Genomic DNA, 21,621 nt, shown 5'->3' on the forward strand with positions numbered 1-21,621 from the left:
TCATCTTAGGCCAACTCTGTTCAGTCACAGTGGTGAAAGATACTGTGAAGATAGGTTAATTCACTGAATAGGCTGAATATCAAATACTGGCAAAGCCATTACTTTCCCTTTTTATAAGAATTAACAACAATTAATAAAAACGTCATGGGAAAGCGACCTTTCAGAGGTAAAGGCTGCCACGTGGACGCAATGTCCCTGGCTTCAAACATTCATACTCCAGCACTACAGGCGGCTGACACCGTCAGCGTCATTCTTTATCCTACTACCCTCTGAGACAGAGACTGCAGAACAGAACCGGGAAAACCAAATCAACAGCAGCCAACACTTGCTGGGGACAAGGCCAGAGATTCTCTTCCCATCCCTCCTGCACTTACTTTCGTTGATTATCTGTCAGCGTGATTCCCTGCGCAGACACCTTGAAATGGACAACGGTTGACGTGGGAGAAGGATCCTGCATCAGCGTCAGGCTCAAGGCTTTCTGTACCGCCTGGTAGCCCGTCAGGGACTCCATCTCCACCGAATTCAGGTACCAAACGTTACACGCTGGAAAGACAGAGGGGAAAGACTTTGAGAGGTCATTACCCAATCGCAAGAAAACAGCTGTCTTCTGAACAAACCCAAACAAAACGTAAATTTTCCACCTTTGTGAAGCAAACAGGGAAGACTGGCAGCAAACTACCAAACCTTCTACGTGTGCCTCACCTTGTCCCGCTGTTGCTTCACACTTTAACTGTAATTTTGGAGGTCACAGGCCTTTTGCTGTCCCTTTGTTTTTAATACTTTTATATTCAAGCCAATGACTATATTACCCTCAGATCCTGCAGTTTAAATAAATACAAGACAGCGGCAGAGAGAGAGGCCACTCACAGCTACTACTACAGCAAAGGCATTCCAGGAATTTGCTTTTAAGTCCAACTACAGAAGCCAATAAAACTCCCACGTCTTTTCAGCATGCGTTCGCACGCTTTACTCTTTCGAACGGTATTCAAACCATATTCAAAGGAAACCACTCACTTCTCTGGCAAGACAAGAACATTTTCACCCCACACAGAATGGAGGGTTGCTGCAAAGCCCTCTTCTCATTAATTCCATAGTGGTTTGTATGTTTAACGATTTTAGGGTAAACAAAACAACTTCCACATTGAGAAGAATTACTGACGTACATATTTTTAGGTCTACTCTTTACCTCAGCATGCACTTCTTTTTAAAGGCCTTATTCCTCTCCTAGAGAGAGATTAGTGACTTCTGAAGTGTCTCTTTAGAGACGCAATAGGAGAGAAGCTCATTGGTTCCTAAGGTTACTGAACAGTTAATTTCTATTATTAAATCTGCAGTAAATATCAGGAAAACAAGTACTGATATTATACAGCGTTATATAGTACTACTAGAGTACTGCAGATAGCACTACATGGCAACAGTGCCATGTAACATTGCACAGTATTAATTGTGATATTATTATATAGTAGTATTTTTATAAAGTATTAATGCAATCATTCACATGCTTAAATACTTTGGGTCTGTGGTATAAATTTACAGGCAGATTAAGGACATTTTTGCAAGTGAAAAGCCCTCTTGGTCTTATTCTACAGCAGAAGCGAGAATGATGAAGCACATGCGTAGCCCAATGCTGATACCAATAGACTTTGTGTTTCGGTAAAAACATTTGTGTGGGTATCCAGGACAGAATTTACAACTCTGGCAGCTGACATAAGCAGATTACCAGGATAGTATTTCATACGTCTAGCAGTTTAGCTTGGCTTGCCAACCTTACTATGAGGGCAAAGATCTATTAATCCAACAGCTTCTCTTTTCATAGAGCTATTCTGTAATCTGAGTAAAGCTTCCTCCTGTGACTATCTACATTAAACACACAGCTAGACAGAGGCACTTGCAAAACCACCAAGGCATCGCACAGTGGAAGACTGTGTCTGCCCAAGTTTGATTCCAGTGTGTGACGATCGGCCCAGGAACTGTACGCCCTGGAGTCTGTCGGTGAAAGGAAGGAGCCAGAGATCTGACCTCTTTGATCTGTACATGTAAAATTTCCCAAACGGAATCGTGCACTGGTGTGACAGTTTCAACAACCTTTGTTTCAACCAACTGCTGTACAATTCGTGCAGAGAGGGATTTAAGACGATGAATGGCAAGTTTAATGAGGCCCTCCTTGTGGAACAGCTTTCTGTCTTATCTATCCAAAGTTGTAAATAACATTCCAAACCATGAGCTCTCCTCTTCTCACATCATTACTGGGTATGTTTGGCACAGACCTAGGGCTCTTGAATATCCTGTCAGCCTTTCCCACCACAAGCAGCTTGTCTTGGTTCACAGTCACACTCCTCACCAACGCCGAGACCCAGATGAAGGGCTTCCCTTCCTCTTCTTCCACACGTGGCAGTGGTGTCATTGGACTGGCTTCAGGTTTTCTTTCTAAATGAAATACCCAAGCACTTTACCTAGACTGCCCCCAAGGTGACAGTCCAAAGGCTGTCACCAAATGCGGTGGATTCCTTTACTTTTGCGGCGCAAAAACTAATTAAGAATAAGGGATCTTTTTGGAAAGTGCTGGAAAGTGCGAAAATGTCAGCTTAAAAAGTTTACAGGAAAGGAAAGGTAATGAGAAAGGCTGAAAGAACGCTCAAGGTGTCAAATGACAGGGATCCCACAGAAACCATACTCAAGGTCAGAACAAAAGGAAGGTATCTGTGTCTTTCGAACCCCTGCTGCTTTTAGCCTGGGAATGTGCTTTGTTTGGAATTGACCGTATTTGTGGAAAGAGAGAGGAAGAACTGGGACTTATTTGGGGCAGAAAATTTTGCTGCCGAAGGGGAAGGTTAACAAAGCAAGGTCTATTCTAGGAAAAAACTGCTTATCTGTATAGTCTCTAGTCTTCAATTGTCACTCTTTAGGAAGCAAAGGATTTCTGGTCAGCTCCTGCATTTAGATAATTACTGGAAATGCTTATTAGGTTTTTCAGACAGCTATAAAAAGTTATCATTCGAGGAAAACACATCTTCATGTTTTTTTGCTTGTGGAGTGGGAGAGGGAAAAAGTGCGTTTGCCTTGACTGAACTGCAGGTGAACACGCAAGCTCAGAGAGCTGGAAAAGACACAATTTACAAGTTTTGGATCTGCACTCCACAACAATGTCTCTATGGCTGGAGAAGGATCTCTGAAACATAGAAAAATCAGTGGGAAATGATGTATCAAGGCAAAAAAGAGAATCTGAGGATCTCTCGCAGCTAATTTATCTATTCAGGTTCTAAACCTGTGTTTAAAAACAAAAGCAAAACCAACAGCACAAGGGAAAACCAAAGGAATGACGTTCCCCAAATGATCCATTATGTGACAGCCCCATAAGGAGTTAACAGACTACTGCCCCAACTGAAGTAAAAATTGTTTTTCTTTGAAAAGCTTTGCCTGAGCAAGGAGAAACCAACATTTCTGAAAAGAGAGCACATGCCCCTTTAAAGTTCTGGAAAAATTAATTCTCCTTGCTTTTTTCCCCTGTTGGCCAGAACAAACACCACCAGCACTGTCAGACAGAAAGGCCAACACGGGCTCACTCCTGGCACGGCCTCGCAAAGGCTTGCCGTTGCCTCAGCCACACATTCCTCCTTCATGACAGCACTTGAAGTGGTACTTCAAATTTTTAAGTCAAAACAGACGGCTGCACAAGCAAGCAGCAACGCTCACTCTCTCCAGAGCTGCTCAGCTTGGCAACAGCCCCCTTCAGCAGTGCCCCAAAATGAGGCAGCATTCTCAAAAAGGCCACAACACGCTTGCCTGTGGCTCTAGTGGTAGGCTAAACTCAAAGGCGAGTGGGAAATGTAGTGTATTCTCCTGCTCTGATGGGACTAGTGAAGTGGACAGAAGGATTCTGGGGAGAATTCACAGCAGCCTGAAAACCAGGGACCGTGGGAGGGCACGGACAGGATGCCCTGAGCATGCCCACTGTACAGGGGAATAACACAGTGGCTGCATTGCTGAGGACAGCCTTAAGATTACGAAGGGGAAATCAGACCACTGTGTCCCTTGAACGGTGGGCTGGGACGCTATCACCCTTTTTCAGACAGGCACTAGCTGTCTCTGGGTCAGCTGCACAGACGCGAAGCAGATGAGAAGCAGAGCACGTCTCTACACAAACACCTCTACTCGAGGGCGATGCAGAGGGTGCCAACGCACAGCGCCACATCATTTGGAGGTATTCTTGTCAGGGTTCTTCTGTCACACCAGAGAACTCGCAGTACGACAACTTCACTTGACAGAACGGGTGCTGCAGTATGCACGGGAATCCGTAACCCAGAATCCAAACGACACCGGACATTTCCTAACAGCAGCATCAAGTGAAGCACAGGGCAGTGTCTTTTACAATTTAATTTTTTCCGGCTGATGGGACAGTAAGCATTTTCCAGTGGTGGTGCTGACCCCTGTGCTGAGAACATAACCGAACGCTTTCCTTAGCTGCCTTTTGCAGACCTCAGACATAGTTCACGAACCTCTGAAACCACAGGTTGAGAATCCCTTGTCTAAATTCATCAGCGACGAAACCAACATCACCGCTTAAAAATTGCTAGGTATACCTCATATTCCCATGGGGGACAGAACTAAAAAGCAAACACAGGGTGGTAGAACTTAGGAGGTGGTTGCAGAAAACAAAGAACTTGGTACATATCCTCACAGTGGCCTTTACACTTCTACACAGCACTCCAAATTTAACTGCTCCCTTTAAACATCCTTCAGTCCACTCTAACCTCCATCTTCTCCCAGCCTGGAAGATACAAAATTTGGTGGCAGTCAAATAGAAGGAAAAAGTTTAACAGACCTGCACCCTGTTTGAGAAGCTCCGCTGCCGAGTTTGCCGCAGTCTGTGGAGAAGTTTCTGCTATCTCCTCCAAGGGATCTGCAAACAGAAACACTGTTCACGTCTTGTTTGATTTGTCAACAAGTCAACGCACAAGGTCAAGTAGGAATTCAGCTTTTGTAACTGCAACCTCATCTACTGGACAACTCTTGGCCAGAATCATGAAACAATCTTGTATCTGCAACTGTAATCACTCATGTGGTTTTTGTTCTGCATCAGTTTTTTTTTGCCTCCGGTGCTGTGCAACCTTTATTTCCTGACAGTAGAAGACAAAACTACATAGCATCTGCTACAGGGACACACATGATGTCACATTAAAACCATACAAATAGCTCTGTGCCCTCATTATGACCTCAACATTTTTAAAATATCACTTTTAATTTGTGTAATGCACACTATGTAGGCACAAAGGCTTCGTGTTTCTACGAAGAAATCAATTAATTGTGTTTTGATTCAGAAGATGACAACATAATACTTCTTTCTTCATACTTATGCAGAAAACAAACATCTGAACTATTAAGACAGCAGTGGAATGTCTGCCTCCCAGTCTTCCTTTATAATCAGTGAGAAAACTGTCCATCAGTATATTATTTCAGTTATATAAATGCATGTACAAAGACTGCACATACACCTTTATTTAACATGATGCAACCTGTCTTTGAATAAATTCAGACGAGGAAGAGAGCAGTAACACGGTGCGTGACACTACCCACAGGTTTAGAGTTACCCATACACTCCAAGTACTTCACACACAGTGTCCCGAAATCATTAACCACAAAAGATCATCTTAAAATGCGTGACCATATCGGATTCAAAACCAAATGCAAAATAAAATTTCACCATGGGATGTTTATTCAGGACAAGGCAAACGTTTCAGTCCTGCACCTCTCCCAGAAGAGAAGGAGCTTTCCATTTTAGGCGAGGAGGGTAAGGAGAACAGGCCCAGCTACCACACTGGTTTGCCATATTAAGAGATCTCTGGTCACATCTACCATTGAGTGCTTTTGTGCTAAAATGGTTTCCTTAACGCATCTGCATAATTCAAATGCTATGTTTAAACACTGACATACGGCCTTTAACAAAAGCTTCAAGAGTTCAGCAGAAAAACCACAAGAATGTTTAACATTTCAGTAATACATCTGGTGTTAAGTTCATGTGGGAGAGTAACAACTGAATTATAGGGCACAAGCACAGCTACATTTTGCTGTTGTCTTATGAAATCCCCATAACCAAAATGAGAGTTACAGTGCAACGATGCAACACAGGCTTTTGATCATTTACTTAAGCCATCGTTGAACCTGTGTAAGTTGCTCCTGCCCACCTGCCCGTGTCACGCTCGGGGCACCTTCTTTAACCACTTGCCTCGCCTGAAGCCCTTTGGCTACTCAGGCCCGAGTGAGTCGTTACATTTAACCATACATGGGCATAATTTCATGTCTGAGAAATGCCTCTGCCTTCCTACATGCTAGATGACTGTGCTGATTTCCATGACGCATGTATGTTTATGACTGGAATATCACAGTACTAGTCTGCTCACAACTACAGCTTGGAGAAGAGCCATCAGCGGTACTGAAGAACCACTTTAAAAACACAGCTTCCTTCCCGGTGCGATTCTGCTTCGATCCTGACTTGTGACATGTTCACCTGCCTTCAGACAGTGGCACTTCGAAGCAGAGCTTGGCTGGGCACCTCTTCCGTACTTTAACAAACATACCTCTGTCTGGGATGAGGAGCTTGCAGGGCAATGCCAGTGGAGTGATGGAATGCTGATACACCAGAGCTGTCAAACTCCCTGCGGTCAGAAGAGTAACAAGACAGTTAACCTGGTGGACAACAAGAATGCTTAACAGTTACGCTGGCTCTCAAGTATTTTAGACCAAGGGGCCTACCCCTACTGCCCTTTAAAAACACACTCTTGGCACCTAAGCCAAGACCCTCTTCGGTCAACTGTAGGGTATTCATGTTTCCCAGCACTGTCCCAGTTGGAGGTACTTGAACTCATTAATCACAATCATATGCTCCCTTTCCCTGCTTTAAACACACTGCTTAAATCCTCACCTAAATGGCTAGGCTTCAAATGGAGAAAGCACACGAACTACAAAAACAGTAACATATGGAAGTCAGTAAATTCCTTTCAATGCTCTTAGCTTCTGCTACATCAAATGTAAAATCTTATGAAGATGGTAAGAGCACAAGGAGTCAATGCTATGCGGTAAGGCAGAGAAAAAGCAAGGCGTTCTGGCTCTTAGCCACCTAGTCTCCACTGTCTGGTGCTCTCTCTACACACACCTCTATTTTGTGCTTTAATAAGTGTAAAAGATGGTCTAAATAAAGCCTCCTCCGCTCCACGCGGCGGTGACGTATGCAGCATTCTCTACTGAATTATTCTTCTTTCCTATTCCAAGTCCCTTTTGCCATTAGGACTTGGCTTGATTAAAATAGTTAAACATTATTCATCCTTGACATTAGCACTTAAGACTCTAAAGAGGAGTGAGAGGAAGGCATAATATTCAGTCTGTGCAAAAAGCCATCTTTCGATCCCATTTACTCACAAACATTGAACATTATAATCGTGCCCTTGAGAAAAATCACAGTTCAACGAAAACCCACCTCAATTTTGCAGCCCATCAGAAATTTCTTTGAAATGGGAAGATGACCCAATTCTGCGAGGGCCTTACCAAGAAATACCAATTGATACTATTAGTCCTTCACTGTCTTACCCATACAAGCGTATGACAGTGCCTGCCCACCTACTTTGTGAAGCTGTTTTGAGGCTGTATACATTGAAAGATGAGGAGATGCTCAAACTACACGATTAGCAGGGCTACACGTGTGCCACGAACAGGTACTTCAAGACTAAGACTAGGAATGGGCTAAAAATCTGTAATAAGTCTCATGCCAAACACTGAATCCACCTTCACTTCAAATGGAATTTGTCATATTACACTTGTTCGTTTTATGGTACATGACCCTTTCACAGGTGTGTTGGGTGTATGTAGGGCTGGTAGCAGGGATGGGAGGGCTGCAGGGTGTCCTCTGTGGGAAGAGGCCATCTTGGATCTGGGAAAGCCTATCTAAGAAAGGAGAGAAAAGGCTACACAGAGACAAGAGGGAAACCAACAGGGTGAGACACAGCAGAGGGTACACCATGGGCAGAGAAGGAGGTGCTCAAAGGAGAGGAAAGGCTAGAGAGACAAGAGGGAAACCAACAGGGTGAGACACAGCAGAGGGTACACCATGGGCAGAGAAGGAGGTGCTCAAGGCACCCTGCAGCCCGTGGAGGACCTCACATTGGAGCAGATGGACGTTGCCTGAAGGAACTGTGGCCCATGGAGAGCTCATGCTGCAGCGGAATTTTCCTGAAGGACGGCAGCCCATGGGGAAAGCCCAGACCTCAACAGGGAGAAAGTGGGAGAAGGATGGAGAAGCAGAGAGGAGCTATTCTGTAATGACAATATACCCCCCTGTCCCCTCCCGCACTGCTTCAGTGAGGCTGAGAAATCTGGAGGGATGCCGTGAACTTGAGCTTAGGAAAAGGGGAAGGAAAAGTGTTATTTTAATGTTTGCCTTTGTTTCTCACTGCCTGAATATCAATTTAATTGGAAAAAAAATTATTTTCCCCAAGTTGAGACTCTTTTGCCCAAAGCAGTAACTGGTTAGCAGCCTCCCCATCCTTATCTCGACCTACTACTCATCTTATTTTCCCCTCCTGCCCCACTCAGGAACGCAAATGAGCGACCAGCTAGGCAGGGGTTTGGCTGTTTGCCACAACAGGTAACGCGCTTTCATTGCAGTACATCAGGCAGGCTGGTGCAGCATAATGTACTTTGTGAACGTCCCACTCTGGTGTCATTTTAGGCAGCCAGTATAGAGTATAAATACAGCATGGGACAAAAATAAGGCAAAGGCCTTAAATCAGTAAGGCCTGTAAGTCATCTAGCTCAGCTGCCTGCCGCAGCACTGGTAGTGGCATGACTGCTTGAAGCTTGGCCATGTGCATCCATGCTGCCGTGCCCTGCACATATATGTAAAGGTCAATGTGTACAAGGCTCCTCCTATAACCTTAGAATGGGTTCCCACAGGAACCATCCCGACTTGAGCAAAGTATTCCCTCATTTGCACTCCATCCAAGCCTATGAAACAGCTCCGGCGAATGCAAACTGTTTCTATTTTCTGCATCCCTGTGATGCACAGTACTTACCAAAATACGGTTCATTTGGGCATCCTTTCAAGCGCACTCCCTTGTGAGTGCATTCAATCAGAAAATGCCTTACAAGTTCATTTGACAAATCTCCAACTGTGTCGAAAAAGAAAAAGAAGGCTCATGAAGAGAAGCAATGAACAGACAACAGTCTCACAAATTAGCAGGTCTTTATGAAGCAGTTTTCCACATTACCACCCAGTGTTTTATGTACAGCATGCAAAGACCTGCTCTGCTGCAAGGTTACCAGCTGTAGTAAGAAAGGCCGTTTGGAAAAACAAACAAACAAACCAACCAACCCCAAAAAACAAACCACCAAACAAGCAAATAGCTCACTTCAGACAACCTGAAGAAAAGGCTTTATGATCTAAAGTGACTGACATCCAAACATACACTGCTGCCCAAAATGTCCAAGCACCGTCCCAACTACAGACAGGAACAGAAATGTGGAAAATGATCAGAAATTCTCATGCACTTGCCCAACAGACGAACTTGTATCCAGTGTGACAACGGAGGAAAAATATGATAAAATTCTGCTTGCAGAACTTTTCCAGATTAAAACAATAGGAGATTTGGCTACACAAAGGTCATGATGACAAGTCTCTCAGTGAATTTTTAAGTTTTAACATGCGTGCAGTTTTACGCTAAGCCTTTGCTCCTGAAAACAAACAATTACATGAAATACTCAGGTTTCACTAGATTCTTAAAGACAGTTTTTATCTCAGGAATCTAGGACAAGTCCAAACTGTTAAGTTGGATGTAACAGAGATTCAAAGTCCAAGAGGATAAATTTAAATAAAAATTCCCTTCAGATTTAGCATTCTTTTAAACACATACATACATATGCAAATGTATAATTAAGACAACTTCATTATTTCTGGAAAGACTGGTTCACAGTATTTCACACCTGACTACAAACTGACTCTCTCTCCAAGTAGTTAAAGGGTTATTCCATAGCAACAGGACAAAGCTACCCAGCCATTCAAACCTTAACAAAAGAGCCAGAACCACAAATGCTCCCTTTGACTCTGATCTCTATCAGCCACAGTCCAGGAAACACGTGACATCCAGGGTTGACTTTCAGGCTAATACAAATGAACACATTAATCTGGTCAGCAGAAGCCTCTCTGCAAGAAAAGATTGCTAAATACCGCAGAGTGAGAAGTGGAAAAATGCTACAGTCTCAACTAAAATTTCCTCTTACTGCCACTTGCCTGTGGCACAATCAACACAAACTGCCTCTTAAAGGCTAGTAGAGACTGAACTTTCACGTCTTCCTGGAGTTCACTCATCTGATGATAAAAAAAAGAGATTACTGAACCCACCCACAGCCACTCTCCATTTGCCTCCTTGTTGTTGCTATCACCACCCCAGTGCACCCCTGTTGTCTTCATGAAGTAAGACATTGCAGCGGTCCTGCTGATCTTTCTTGATGATAAAAACCAGGATTACATGGCAAATTTTTATTACAAGTCGTCTCAAGAGCAGAGAATTTGAAAGCGTTACTGTAGTAGAGGTGGACTGCTAACCTTGTCCCACAGTAAGCATGAAATCTTAAAAAAACACAACAAACAAACCAACAGCCGAATAACCAACCAACCACAGAGGAACCCATGCTTCCATAACCACGACACTAAGAATCACTGCTTTCTTTTGATCTCAGCTGCTTACCTCACCACCAGGCAGCATGGACTAATGAAACATAGTAAGCTCTCTAAAAGGAAACCAGCAGCAATGAATCATAGAATCACAGAATGGTTTGGGTTGGAAGGGACCTTAAAGACCATCCAGTTCCAACCCCCTGCCATGGGCAGGGACACCTTCCACTAGACCAGGTTGCTCCCAGCCTCATCCAGCCTGGCCTTGGACACTTCCAGGGATGGGGCATCCCCAGCTTCTCTGGGCAACCTGTTCCAGTGCCTCACCACTCTCTCTGTGAAGAATTTCTTCCTGACATCTAATCTAACCCTCCCTGTTTTCAATTTATACCCATTACCCCTTGTCCTATCACTACCGGCTCTTGTAAAAAGTCCTCTCCCAGTACCCTTGTAGGCCCCCTTCAGGTACTGGAAAGCTGCAATGAGGTCTCCTCGGAGCCTCCTCTTCTCCAGGCTGAACAGCCCAATTCTTGCAGCCTTTCGTCATAGCAGAGGGGCTCCAGCCCTCTGATCATCTTTGTGGCCTCCTCTGGACTCGCTCCAACCGGTCTATATCCTTCTGATGCTGAGGGCTCCACAGCTGGACGCAGCACTCCAGGTGGGGTCTCACCAGAGCAGAGTAATGAAAACCACCCCACTACCCTTGCAGTAGCACAAACGGAGCCAAGGACGCTACAGACAGTGGCTGCTGAGTTTCCATACACTGATTAACACTTTCCCTATGTTCTTTTTCTTTTACCTGTCACAACTATCAGGCACAAGCTACATATGGAGGCACTGGTGCTACGAGAGTAGGTGTATTTCACCACTTCTTTTAAACAACGACCATCTTTCCTTAGGGAGCCTCCTCAGGTGTAGGTATTTCTCAAAACAAAACCTTGGGGTCAAAATCAACCTTTCAGCCGAGTGAAAGCTTTACATGGTGGTACGTGGAACAAATGCAGACTTCTGCTTGCTAGGGAGGAGCCATTGCCGAGATGACGTTGGTTTTCCATTAGGTCGATAAGATACAACACAGGCACAGCCACAACGGGGACGGGTTTACACCCCACGGCGAAACTGTGAAGCACAACAGACCCCCAGTATCTTTTAACAAGGTACCAAACGGAACCTGTAATTCAAGATGCACTTACTACAAGAGGGGAGATTCCTCCAGATTATTACCCAGTAACATGGGCTTCCTACTACCAATGCCGTGTTAAGCAATAGACAGAGGGCAGACGGTACCTTTCTTGTTCAACTGCAGCACAGAAGGAGGCGGCGTAGCAACTTTCATCGCCAGCCCGTAGGCTCCCCGGAAAGAATGACTGTCTCGAACGATGAATGACCCAGGTTCCTTGTCCTTGAGAACAGCAATGGCTACAAGGGATTCGGGGAAAGAGAGAGAAAAAGCAGTTCCAGCACAACGCACATACCCAAAAAGTACAGAAGCGCCAATCTGTAAGTAATCGGAGACTGAGGGGAGGGAGATCCTTTTCTCTGCCTCCACTGCTGCAGAACAGAATACAGCCAAGCATATTTGGGGCATCTGAGTGGAAACATCTCGTGCATATCTCACAGATACTTATTTCAAGAGAACCCTGAAGTACAGATCCCTACTGATTTTTAAACTGAGAAGGATGTGCAGGTCCCACCAGGATGCCTACAACCAGGGCAGGAACAAGCTGATCCCTGCTTACATTCTGTCAGCTTGCCAGAAGCACGACAGGCAGCACAGCGCCTGTAACTCCCAGGCTGACTAGACAGCACCGTCTTCCTCTTCATACACAGCTTCAACGGGCAGAGCAGATCCATTTTCATCACCACCACGTTTCTATCCCTGCAAAGCGGTCTCACTCCCTTACTCGTTTTAAACCAAGGGAAGGGAGGTGAGTATTTGCTCTTTTATAATATTCACTCTTTGACTGTCCAAGCAGTGAAGTAATTTGCATCTCTATTTTGTGATCTCTGCTGGAAGTGTGATATGAAGTAGTCCCCAGGAGGAACCATTTGCAGGAAAACTGCTCTTGCTTTGCAAGAGCCTCCTGCAGATTTTGAAATCTAGTAGCCCAAAATCTTAAACTCACTTCAAAAAACAGACAAAGGTTCAACTAATGATTGATCTTAATTTGATCTTATAAAACCTTTGTACTTTGACTTCCCCCCCACAACGTTTTGGAAATATTTGTGTTTGTTTCCAGAATTTCTAACGATCAGCAAGACTTCAAAGAAACCCTGGAAAAAGCCCAAATTTGATCCTGGAGTCCTTAACTGTCTGTATATACAGAACACGGAAATTACGCATATGGGGCATGAAGCCATATTTTGCAAGGCCTGAGCAATGACTACATCATAAACACACACACATACTGTTCTTTTTTTCCATTAAAAAAAGAGTAGTAACAGGAGACCAGGGGAATGCAGATGTAACTGTCTCCCCTGTTTAAGGGACTGAACCAAATGCATATGTGTATTCTGTTGTATTCATCTGTCAGACGGTGAAGAAAACAACTATATTCACAATAACCTGTCATGAGCTGAGAAGAGGAAGAATATATAAAACCCTGCAGTTCAGCAGTACCCGCAGAGCACTTCCGCAGGGGGACACTAATCATTTGACACCAGAGCAGTCCATTAAGCGCAGGAAAGAAGAGCAAGTGCTCCCCCTCCTCAGCCACAGGATCTTAAAACACATTTTAAAAAGAATTTTACTTCATAGGGTGAAAAGAGGCATACGAAAAGGTTGGGAAGATTTTCTTTTCAAGCAACTTGGTATAAATTTCCTTTATGATCCACTCCCCTCTCTGGACTCACATCAAGTCAGGAATTTTTTTTTCCACATTTAAATCAGTTCTCATTATGGGTGAGGAGCAAGCAGACAAAAGGGGACCGGAGTGAAAGGAGCAGTAAAACATCATCCAAAGATGAATTAATCATCTGTTTTCTATGATCTTTATTCCCCTGGGCTCATATTTACCACTACACTATAAAGGCATCCTGACCATTTGAGAAACTACGGACTAGACAGACACAGCAATTCATCGTTTGCCAACAGCTCAAGGCTATTTTGGTTTAGCTTGAACTTCCTTCCCAACGCAGAACTAATTCGTCATTTTTCCATTCCGACAACCACACTTTAAGAATCTCAGTTTAAAATCTTGCCATAACTCATTAAGTACCATTAGTATAGCTAAATATTACAATACGGACGCAAGGACCGTCAGGCCAATTGCATTTGCAAAGCACCCATTATGTTTAATTTACACATCGCTGCAGGGAGAAGGTATAAATTCATTTTCACGTGCACAGTAAAAGCTTTCTCCACCTCACTCAATAATACATCTACATGCAGACGTACTAGATCTGTAGGGTACACCATAAAGATGTTGTTCCATGGGAGTGTTATTTCATGATCTTTAAGGAATAATGTATGTCATTTGCAGCTGACAATGAAATTCAGGCTACAGAACAACGGGTAGATGAGGATGTTTTCATGATGACTTCTGGCTAATGAACTATGACACTTAGCGTCTCTCAACCTATTATCTGTGCAGGCAAACACACACGGCTGAGATCACGACAGAGTAGCTATCTGTACTCACAGAAGGTTTCCAAGAGCAGACAGTTTAGTACTGCATCATGCATGCCTGTCGTTCCGTAACCTGGAGCGTTTCAGTAAAGTACATCTGCAGCAGCTCCCACTGGTAGATTTAAATTACTCTGTAGTTAGTTCAGTTAGGCCAACCATTTGCCTGAATAACTGAGTATTTTTTAAGGACTACTTGCATGCCCCTCCACTCTCAAATTCAGCTTTTGGATAAAAGAAACTAAGTGAGGTTGTCTGTGGCCCATCTAGGTTTTATATTTCTTCATTTCTTCTAGACATCAGGCAGGCATCAATGAAAATTTAAGGAGAATTCACCAACTGGCCTTTCTGTGAATGGATATGCCAGAATACCTAGCAGTTGATATACCTTGTTCTCTTGAAATATCTGGCTTATACCAGAACTTGGATGTGTCCTGGACAAATTTTACGGTCACATGTTTATCAGTCGTGTTTTCTGTGAAATAAAACAGAGGGAAAAATAATCAACAATTATTTAAATACAAAAGCAGTTTTTACCTCTCTTTCCAACTTCCAATCACCTTAATTATTAAAAACCTCATGATTAGAAGGACAATCGAGAGAGATTCTGGACTGTTTTAGAACCCGCAAATGTAATAATGTACACTAAGATTCTGAAGGTATTTTTGAAGTTTCGTTTTGCAAACCCCACAAAATATGAAGAACTCAGTTACAAAGCTGTATCAAACGCAAAGCTTCTCAGTGGGGTCCAGGGAAGGCACATCTGCATTTTTAACTATCCCTGACTCGAGTCTAGAAAGCTGCAGAGTGAAGCCAGTCCTTACTAAAATAAGCTGGACTCCACACCGCTCGACTGTGGTTTGGAAGTCCAAAGGTCGGCTTCCAAAGGTCGGCTGCCCCTGGCTGACATCTAGGAAGTGCAGAAATAATTCTGCAGCCTTGTTCTATGAATAATTTATCCAAAGCCAGTAAACTGGCACCAGTTACTGCAAACATTCAAGTCCTCTCTACCATTTTCATGCCACTGCCTTTTATTTTTTTTCCCCTCCCCACTTTTTGAATTCCCTAAATGTGTTTTTCAGCTCGTAAAACCTGATGCATTTTACACTTCTCTGATGCAGAACCTACCTGGCACGGGGGAAGTGCTTAACATTTTTGAGAAATCCGGGAGGACATTTGGGAAGGGGATACTGATCGTGCTTCCACTGTGGGGGCTCGAAAAGCCACTTGAAGAAGGTGACACGGAGGCAAAGGAACGGTCTCCTTCAGAGGACCTCTTTTTCTCTGGAAGAGGCGGTTGAGCATGTATGTTCCCTCCATGCTGCTGCTGAACTGCACTGTTCTGGCTACCGTGTCCAGAGGCCGCTGCAAGAAAGTTTTGTGTCAAAAAGCCATTGTCCTCAGCACCTGCCACCAAGGAGCTCATGGTTTTGGGAGAGATGCTAGTATTGGCTATGAAAGCAGCTTGTTTCTCTTCTTGAGGGGAGCTACCGCCCATGTTGCCCCCGCCGTAGCTCAGGTAGGCCTGAGCGCTGCTGCTGACCGCAGGTTCTCGCTGTGTCTCTGCTGGTGAACTCTCCAGGCTGCTCAGGGTGACAACCTGCAGTCCTGGAGTTTGGAAATGGGACAAGAGAGAGACATCCTGCACGGCGTTTGCAAATTCAGCGGGCACAAGGTAACCTCCCGGCGGCCTGGTGTTTCCCATTGAAAGCTGGAGGGACGGGGAAGCTTTAGGGCTGCTTTCAAGCCAAGGACGTTCCGTCGCAGAAGAGCTGTCAAAAAAAAAGCCGAAAATTGAACACTAAAAACAAAACAGACAAACCGTTCCCTCGAAATGCCCCTGCACAGCCCACACCGCAGTGATAACTGAAAGCAATGCATCGCCTCACCCAGGACGATACCTGAGGGTGCTCTTTGGCAACACGCTGGACCTGGGGATGCAGCTGGATCCACAGATTCCAGCCCCACCCTGATCACTCATTTCTTCAGTCTAGGTCCTTACTTTCTGCCTCATCTCACCCTCCACCCAGCCACGCTGACAGGACAGTTTCTGAGTCTGCACCGTAAACCAAACCATCAAATTAATCACAGTTAAAAAGACTCCTCCTTCCTCCTCTTTGAGAGGGTTACTTTTAATTCAGTGAGGCTGTTCAGAGCACTGCTTCAGATACAGTGGTCCTGGAGATCTCTACATGTAGTCAGCCGCAGTGCTCCCTGGAGAAGAGCAGCAGGAGGCAAGAATTTCTTGAGCCCAGGCTGCCATCAAAGATAAGAGTTTTATGAAACTGTCGTATCCTGGGCTGCATCAGGAGAAGTGTGGCCAGCAGGTCGAGGGAGGGGATTCTGCCCCTCTGCTCTGCTCTGGTGAGACCCCACCTGGAGTGCTGCGTCCAGCTGTGGAGCCCTCAATATCAGAAGGATATTGACCACTTGGAGCGAGTCCAGAGGAGGCCACGGAGATGCTCAGAGGGCTGGAGCCCCTCTGCTCTGGGGACAGGCTGAGAGAGTTGGGCTTGTTCAGCCTGGAGAAGAGAAGGCTCCGGGGAGACCTTACAGCCCCTTCCAGTGCCTGAAGGGGCTACAAGGAAGCTGGGGGGGGCTTTTTACAAGGGCCTGTAGTGACAGGACAAGGGGGAACGGGTTTAAATTGAAAGTGAGGAGGTTTAGATTGGATATCAGGAAGAAGTTCTGCCCGGAGAGGGTGGGGAGGCACTGGGAGAGGTTGCCCAGAGAAGCTGTGGATGCCCCATCCCTGGAAGTGTCCAAGGCCAGGCTGGATGAGGCTTGGAGCAACCTGGTCTAGTGGAAGGTGTCCCTGCCCGTGGCAGGGGGGTTGGAACTGGATGGTCTTTAAGGTCCCTTCCAACCCAAACCATTCTGTGATTCTGTGATTCTATGAAAGCAAGCTAACATGGCCACAACAGTTCTTACATGCAGAGGCTCTTACGCTCATTTAAAAAAAAAGAAAGTGGGGACCATCACACAACACGTGTAACTATGATGAGAACACAGTCCACAAGACCCAAATCGTAGACCACGTCCGTTTTAATACAATTTGCATTAAGAAAAGGGAAGGAGGCAGGTCCAGTGGTTAATTTATTTGATGATGAAATAATTTTGCTTGATAGAATTAAATATTTCAACAATGAACATTAGATTTTTCTACTGGGTAGGAATTGCACCTGCACACGTGAAGAGTAACAAATATCCTTCTAAACAAGACAAACTAAGCTTCTGATGAAACTCTCTGATAAGTTTAAATCGTCTCCTTGCTTCTAGAACTGAAATGTCCTTAGACTGTAGCTGGAAAACATTACCAGCAGTATCAAATGTAGAGAGAACCAACTCATGGTGACATGCAAGGGGAAAAGAGCTGACATAAGATACATTAAAAAAAAAAAAAAAAGGATTTTTAATTAAAAGGGAACTGATACCAGCAGATCTGAACAGATCAAAGCAGAAAGGCCATAAAAAAATAGAAGCAAAAGGAAGAAGACATCATTGCCAGAAAAGAACCCCCACAGCTTCTGCTAGATGAAATGAAAAATGACAGAAAAAATATTTAAGAAAGGGAACAAAATTTCCTAGATAAAGTTTGAAGTAGGAATGTAAACTTGATGACTGCACTGCCTGATAAGCTTCTAATTCATACCCAGTTATAATGAAATGTGACATTGCCGCCTCCACAGAAAATACTAACATACTTTGTTCAGTCTTATGATTCATATTCATAAATCACACAACATTCTTGCACAGTCCAAGTACTGATTGAAAATGAAGTAAATCAGATGGGAAGATAAATAAAAGATAAATAGGTATCAACATACTTGAAGATCTCATTGAGAGCCTGACACATCAACCTACAGCATTCCAAATGCTTACTGTGAAAAAGGAGCCAGTTATTCAAGAACAGGAATAGGATAATTAGCCACAAAGGAATGTTGTTGCAGAGTGATAGAGAAGAAAACCTAATCAGCTGTAAGGTACACCTCATCTATTAAGTAAACACAGGGCACAGCGGTCTTCTTAACCTCCTAACAGCAATCTGAGACCCCTTGTTTGTTTGCTGTGTTTGCTGCTATTTCTCAAGCTGTAAGCTCCTCAGGACAAGGACTGTTTTCTAAATTTAGACTGTTCAAGCTCAGGACCAGAGCCTTACATGTTTACCACAGCAGAAATACAAAATAATAAAATCTCAGCCTGCTGAGCGGTTGAATGGGAGTCAGCTATTCACTACCAAAACAAAATCCTCTGACATTTTACTGACTAAAAATGCACATACTGCAGTGAGAACAGTGCTCCCTCTCACTCATATACAACTTAGTCCAGTGAGAAATCTCATTAAATGCTTTTCAGTAAAGCATTAGAGAAGCTGGTTAAGCACACATGAAAATATGTATGACCTTGTGCTAGCACATAATAAAGTAACTGAACTATGAATTCCTATTTATTTTTGTATTCCAATTCATCTTCAAAGCTAATTGTGTTCCTGACATATAAATAAGATCCTTGTATGTGGTGAATTCCAGCTGGTGGACATCATCATCACGAAATGTCACAACCAAATTCAAAGTCCCTGGGCGAACGCTCTGCAATGAAGACAAAAGCCTAACATTTTGGCTGCAAACTATAGTGATGAGAACTAAACAGTATGGCAGGAGAATATTTTCCTACCTTTCTCCCCCTGGGATTGGACTGTTACTTGAAACGGTACACGAAGATGCAAAACAGTGCGGAAAGGAAGGATCCGTCTGCATGCTGGCCCTCAGCAAAGCCGGTCTAGTGCCCACAGCGCTGTCAGACATCACCATAGAGTGGTTAATGGCTCCGGTGTAACTTCGAGATTCTGCAGCAAACAAAGTAAAAGGCAAGTTAAAAACCAATGCACATTTTTACGGATGTTGCACTGAAACAAGCGTTTATTAAACAATCTGGTTTTCTCTTAGCTATACAGGACTATAAAGAAGAGGTTTTGTTTGTTTGAGCAGTAACATTCTATTTCACAACACAACGATTGCTGAAATCATCCAGCAGGACAATTGGCAGAGGGAATAAAGATTACAGAACTGCACCACTCAAACTGTTTGATCAGTCCTCCAGGGTATGTTCTCTAGCCCTCAAAACGAGAGCAGAGATGTTGGTTCCAAGTGGTTTTGCATTCCACAGTACACAGCGTTGCTCAGGGAGGTCTAGTCAAGTGTCCTGTGCGGCTGTGCGCACTGTCCGTGTGCACCTGAGCACCAAAGGGACAAAAAACCGGAGCGTTCATTCAGACTGCTAACGCGGCAGGGGACCTGGTGGAAAATGACACAGAAAACGCCCAGGTACTCAAAACCTTCCTCACTTCAGGCTTTACCAGTAAGACAGGCCTTTGGGAATCCTAAGCCCCTGAGACCACAGGAAAAATCTGGAAAAAGGAAGACTTACCCTTGGAGGAGGACCAAGCAGAGAAGCATTTAAACCAAACTGGACATACGTAAGTCGACTGAGGCCCGTCAGGTTGCACCCACAAGAGCTAAGGGTGCTGGCTGATACCACTGTAAGGCCACTCTCGATAACCTTTAAAAGGTCACAACAATTGGGAGGGATTCCAATTGTTCAGCCTGGAGAAGAGGAGGCTCCGAGGAGACCTCATTGCAGTTTTCCAGTACCTGAAGGGGCTACAAGGAAGCTGGGGGGGACTTTTTACAAGGGCCTGTAGTGACAGCACAAGGGGTAACGGGGTTAAATTGAAAGTGGGGAGGGTTAGATTGGATATCAGGAAGAAATGCTTCCCAGAGAGGGTGGGGAGGCACTGGAACAGGTTGCCCAGAGAAGCTGTGGATGCCCCATCCCTGGAAGTGTCCAAGGCCAGGCTGGATGAGGCTTGGAGCAACCTGGTCTAGTGGAAGGTGTCCCTGCCCATGGCAGGGGGGTTGGAACTGGATGGTCTTTAAGGTCCCTTCCAACCCAAACCGTTCTGTGATTCTGTGATTCTATGATTCTAAGACTGGAAGGCAGCAAATGGCCCTTCTGTCTTGAAGCCGGACATGAAGGCTGATCACTGCAGGCCTGGCTAGCCTAATCTCAGGCTCTGAGATTAGGAGCAACTAACCCTGGAAACCACCTCCAAATGCATGAAGGAAAAGATGACTGAGAGTTGTCAGCATGGATTTATGAAGGGGAAATCACGCTGATTAACCGTGGTAGCTGCCTTCCTTGAACTGACTAGCTTAGTGGCTAAGGGAAGGGCAGTGGATGTTGCCTGTCTTCCCTGCAGTAAGGCTTTTACCACGGGCTTCTGTAACATCCTCATAAAGAAGCTGACAAAGCACGGCCCAGGTACGTGGACAGTGAGGTGGACTGAAAACTGGCTGAATGGCTGGGCCCAGAGGCTTGTGATCAGCCGCACCACGTTCACCAGGAGGCAGGTCACTCGCAAATATCCCAGGGGTTGATACCGGGGCCAGTACTGTTCAACACCTTCATTAACAACCTGAATGGTGGGATTAGGTTTCCTCAGCAAGTCTGCAGACATAAGAAAACCCTGAGGAGTAACTGAAACACCGGATGGTTGTGCTGCCATTTGGAAGTGGGAGAAATGAGCCTAAAGGAATCTCAAGAATTTCAGCATGGGGAAATGCAAACTCCTGTATCTCAGAAAGGATAATCCCAAGGCACCAGTACATGCTGGGGGCCCGACCGGCTGGAAGACAGCTCCATAGGGAAGGACCTGAGGATCCTGGTGGATCCGGCCATGAGCCAGCAACGCAACCTCATGGCAAAGGTGATCAACAATATCCTGGGCTGCCAGCAGGTCAAGGGAGGTGATCCTTCCTCTCTGCTTAGCGCTAGTGAAGCCACATGTGGAGCTCTGTGCCCATTTCTGGGCTCCCCAGAACAAGAGAGACGTGGACTTTCTCGAGCGAGTCCAGCGCATCGCCACAACGATGCCTGAAGCATCCTTCATAGGAGCAGGGGCTGATAGGGCTGGGACTGTTCAGCCCAGAGACGAGAAGGTTCAGGAGTGTGTTACCACTGTGTATAAAAACCTGATGCGAGGGAATGAAGATGAGGGAGCCAGCTTTCTGTCACTCTTCTCATGTGAGCAGCAGGACAGATCTGGGGTTGAAAGGCAGCTGAGCAGCACAGAGCAGCATAGGGTTTGGTTACCAGCAGAGCTAGAGATTTCAGGTGTGACTTTGTTCATACCACACAGACAAAGAAGTAAAGCAACTGTAAACTTTTCTAATAGCTTTCAAATAGCATCAGAGTAATTGGTTACTAAAATTATTTAAGTCTGAACTATTTTCAACTTAACTATATCCCACAGTATTTATGTCCATTATAATTAAAA

The 21,621-nt window shown here is 44.8% G+C and overlaps 1 protein-coding gene across 1 annotated transcript; it reads right to left on the reverse strand.

Annotated features, from left to right (window-relative positions):
* Window positions 1-374: 374 nt before the first annotated feature.
* On the reverse strand, window positions 375-21,204 carry LOC104516703 (tensin-3-like; the record flags this gene model as incomplete). Its single annotated transcript, XM_010161125.1, has 11 exons — window positions 20,952-21,204; window positions 20,557-20,792; window positions 19,713-19,844; window positions 18,780-18,874; window positions 15,414-16,057; window positions 14,674-14,760; window positions 11,948-12,079; window positions 9,063-9,158; window positions 6,576-6,653; window positions 4,823-4,900; window positions 375-543 (listed from the first exon to the last, which is right to left on the reverse strand). Coding segments are annotated over exons 1-11 (2,000 nt in total), but the record flags the coding sequence as incomplete, so codon positions are not given.
* Window positions 21,205-21,621: the final 417 nt, after the last annotated feature.

The sequence above is a fragment of the Eurypyga helias genome, unplaced genomic scaffold (assembly GCF_000690775.1).
Source record: "Eurypyga helias isolate BGI_N326 unplaced genomic scaffold, ASM69077v1 scaffold14431, whole genome shotgun sequence".
NCBI classification, from domain to species: Eukaryota; Metazoa; Chordata; class Aves; order Eurypygiformes; family Eurypygidae; genus Eurypyga; species Eurypyga helias.